The following is a 2,500-nucleotide window of genomic DNA, read 5'->3' on the forward strand; positions in this document are numbered from 1 at the left end:
CAGGAGAACACTGAGTCGGGAGTCTAGGCCCGAGGGGGGTGTGGGAGTTGGTCTCAGTGGAGGAAGGTGGTGGTGGTGGGGGGGGGGGCGGGGTAGTATATGATAGAAGTGTGCATTGAGCGATAAGAGATGCTGAGTGTGTTCCTGAGTGCACTTTAATGTGTAATGAATGCTGCAACCACATTATGACACAACGGCTAGTAAGCTGTGCCCTTCTCACCCTGACTGTCCCCGGTGGTGCGGCGGTGCTGCTGGAGCTCCAGGTCAGCCAGCTCGCTGAGCAGCTCCATGCCGTGGTGGCCGGGGTACGAGGGCTGGCTCCCGCAGGCCGGGGGAGCGCTGGAGGGCAACATGGGGAACGGAGGCACGTCCGCGCAGAACGCCGCAGCGATCAGTAGCTCCAGGCTCCAGTAACTGGGCACAGGTGGCTTGAAGGAGGGGGCGACAGTGGCAGTGGACAGCGACGGGTAGGGAGAGGGAGGGGACAGGGGCGAAAGGCAAATCAGCTCCACTGATTTAGAGTCGTCGAGGGTCTTCTCTTCCTGTTCCCCCTCCTCGTCCTCCGCGGTGTCTGTCGGCTCAAGGTGGGGGTGGTGGGCAGGACAGGCTGGGTCCAGCTCCATGACAATCATCCCCTGGTCTGGCTCCGGCTGTTCAGCCACCTTGGCCTCCTGTCCTTGGTCCACCTGGCTCTCTTCCTCTTCCTCTTCCTCTTCCTCTACGGTCATGGCCATGTCAGCTTGCATCGTCTCCTCCACAGCCAGGGGGATGGGACAGGAGGCCGTTTCACACCCAGGACTCTCTTCAGGGGGGCAGACCAGCACCACCTCCTCCTCCTCCTCCTCCTGCTCCCTCTGCTCCTGTTCTGGAGGTACACAACTGGCTGCTGTTACTCCTGCTTCCACCTCCTCCTTCTGCGCCAACGCTCCGTGTACTCCTTCCTCTTCCTCCTCCACTTCCTGTTGTGGTTCCGGGAGTGGTCTCACCACGGCCTTGCACTCTAGCTCCTCCACCAGGTTGGAGAGAGGCTGGGAGGGAGCATGCTCAGCAGGCTCCGCCTGAACCGCCTCCAGGTCGGCCGGCTCGGCCAATCGGACGTCCTGGGGGGAGGGGCCACTCCTGTAACCCATGGCGATGGCAGGGTAGGTGTAGCCAGGTGGCAAATCTGGAACAAAGGGAAAGAAAAAGGAAAAATGGTACAAAGCTTAGCAAAAGTATAGAAAAAACACGTCTTACACGCCGGATCGTTTTCTCAGTCTGCTTCACTTCATCTCTCTTATATGTCTATAACTAACTCTCTTTTTATTACTCTCTTTCTCTGACACTTCTCTTGTGAAGAGGTGTCAGGCTGTTTAAAAGGCATAACTCAGCGGACCCACCCTAGATCCCACTCACCCCAGGGTCGCGAGGGTTAGAGAGGCAGAGGAAGAGGAAATTATGTCTGTGGCATGCCGCCTTGATCTCAGACACGCAGGAAAGGGGGAGTGGATTAAGCCAGTGTGTTATTTGAAGTGGAGGAGGCTTTTTTGGGGGGGTTTATATAAAAAAACTACCACGACACGTTTCCCCTGGCGCGGTGTGGCAGTTAGCGAGGCGTTAATGATGATGAAGAGGGTGTGGGCCTGAGGGGGCGGGGGCTCTGAGCGAGGTGTTTCTCTGTCATTACCGAGGTGACAGGGCTGGAGTGGAGAGCCCCAGCCTGGCGGCCATTTTCTGCAGCTCCAAGCTGCTCAGTCAGTCAGGTCAGCTCATGAGCAGAGCCACCCCCACAGTGCCATAGAGGCAACAAAAAAAACATCATTAACAATCCCTGCTCCTCCAATCACCCGGTGGATTGGGGCTGTACTGTAGCTGGATGTTGATTTGTATTTGCCTGCTCTGTTGCTGTGTCAGACCCTATCAGGCATTTCATTCGCAGGCTTTGAGGGGGGAGAGCTGAGATTGGACAGTATAACCATCAGCAAATCCTTAAATCAATGACAGACAGCTGAATTTACCACGGCTCTAGTCTAGCGTATCTCATTTAACTAGTCTATTCTTCAATCATTACCATACCATTATACATATGCGGTATGCCTCACTCATTCATCCTAAAGACAGTTTCTGAAGCAGTGAGAGATGGGGTGTGTGTGTGTGTGTGTGTGTGTGTCTGTCTGTGTGCGTGCGTGCATGCGTGCGTTTGTGTGTGCGTGCGTGTGTGTGTGTGTGTGTGTGTGTGTGTGTTCTTACCAGGCTCCAGGGATTGGGGGTAGTCCTGTGAGGGTTGGACCTCTCCTCTCTTGTCCTGGGACTCAGTTCCTTTGGGAAGCAGAGGGGGGGCGGGGCTGATGGCGGGGGAGCGAGGGGCGGCGGCCACTGGGCTGGGGGCGGGGCAGGGGGTGGAAGGGGTGCTTTTGGGGTGGGGGCGGAGGGAGGGGGACTGGCAGCAGGGGGACAGGTGAGCACCACAGGCCCCCGGGGGGGAGGCGTTCCTGGCGGAGGGGCCGTAGGAGTAGGGCTT

The 2,500-nt window shown here is 57.3% G+C and overlaps 1 protein-coding gene across 1 annotated transcript in view; it reads right to left on the minus strand.

The window, feature by feature from the left end:
• bahcc1a (BAH domain and coiled-coil containing 1a) overlaps window positions 1-2,500 on the minus strand; it is a gene marked incomplete at both ends in the record, with an annotated part of 66,480 nt that overhangs the window by 15,966 nt on the left and 48,014 nt on the right. The window contains 2 exons of the mRNA XM_080522332.1: window positions 221-1,165; window positions 2,230-2,500. The exon at window positions 2,230-2,500 is cut by the window's right edge and continues 75 nt beyond it. Of these exons, the coding sequence (XP_080378458.1) occupies window positions 221-1,165; window positions 2,230-2,500 (1,216 nt within the window). The remainder of the gene's footprint in view (window positions 1-220; window positions 1,166-2,229) is intronic.

Source organism: Nansenia antarctica (assembly GCF_963989245.1).
Source record: "Nansenia antarctica genome assembly, chromosome: 2".
In the NCBI taxonomy this organism is placed as follows: Eukaryota; Metazoa; Chordata; class Actinopteri; order Argentiniformes; family Microstomatidae; genus Nansenia; species Nansenia antarctica.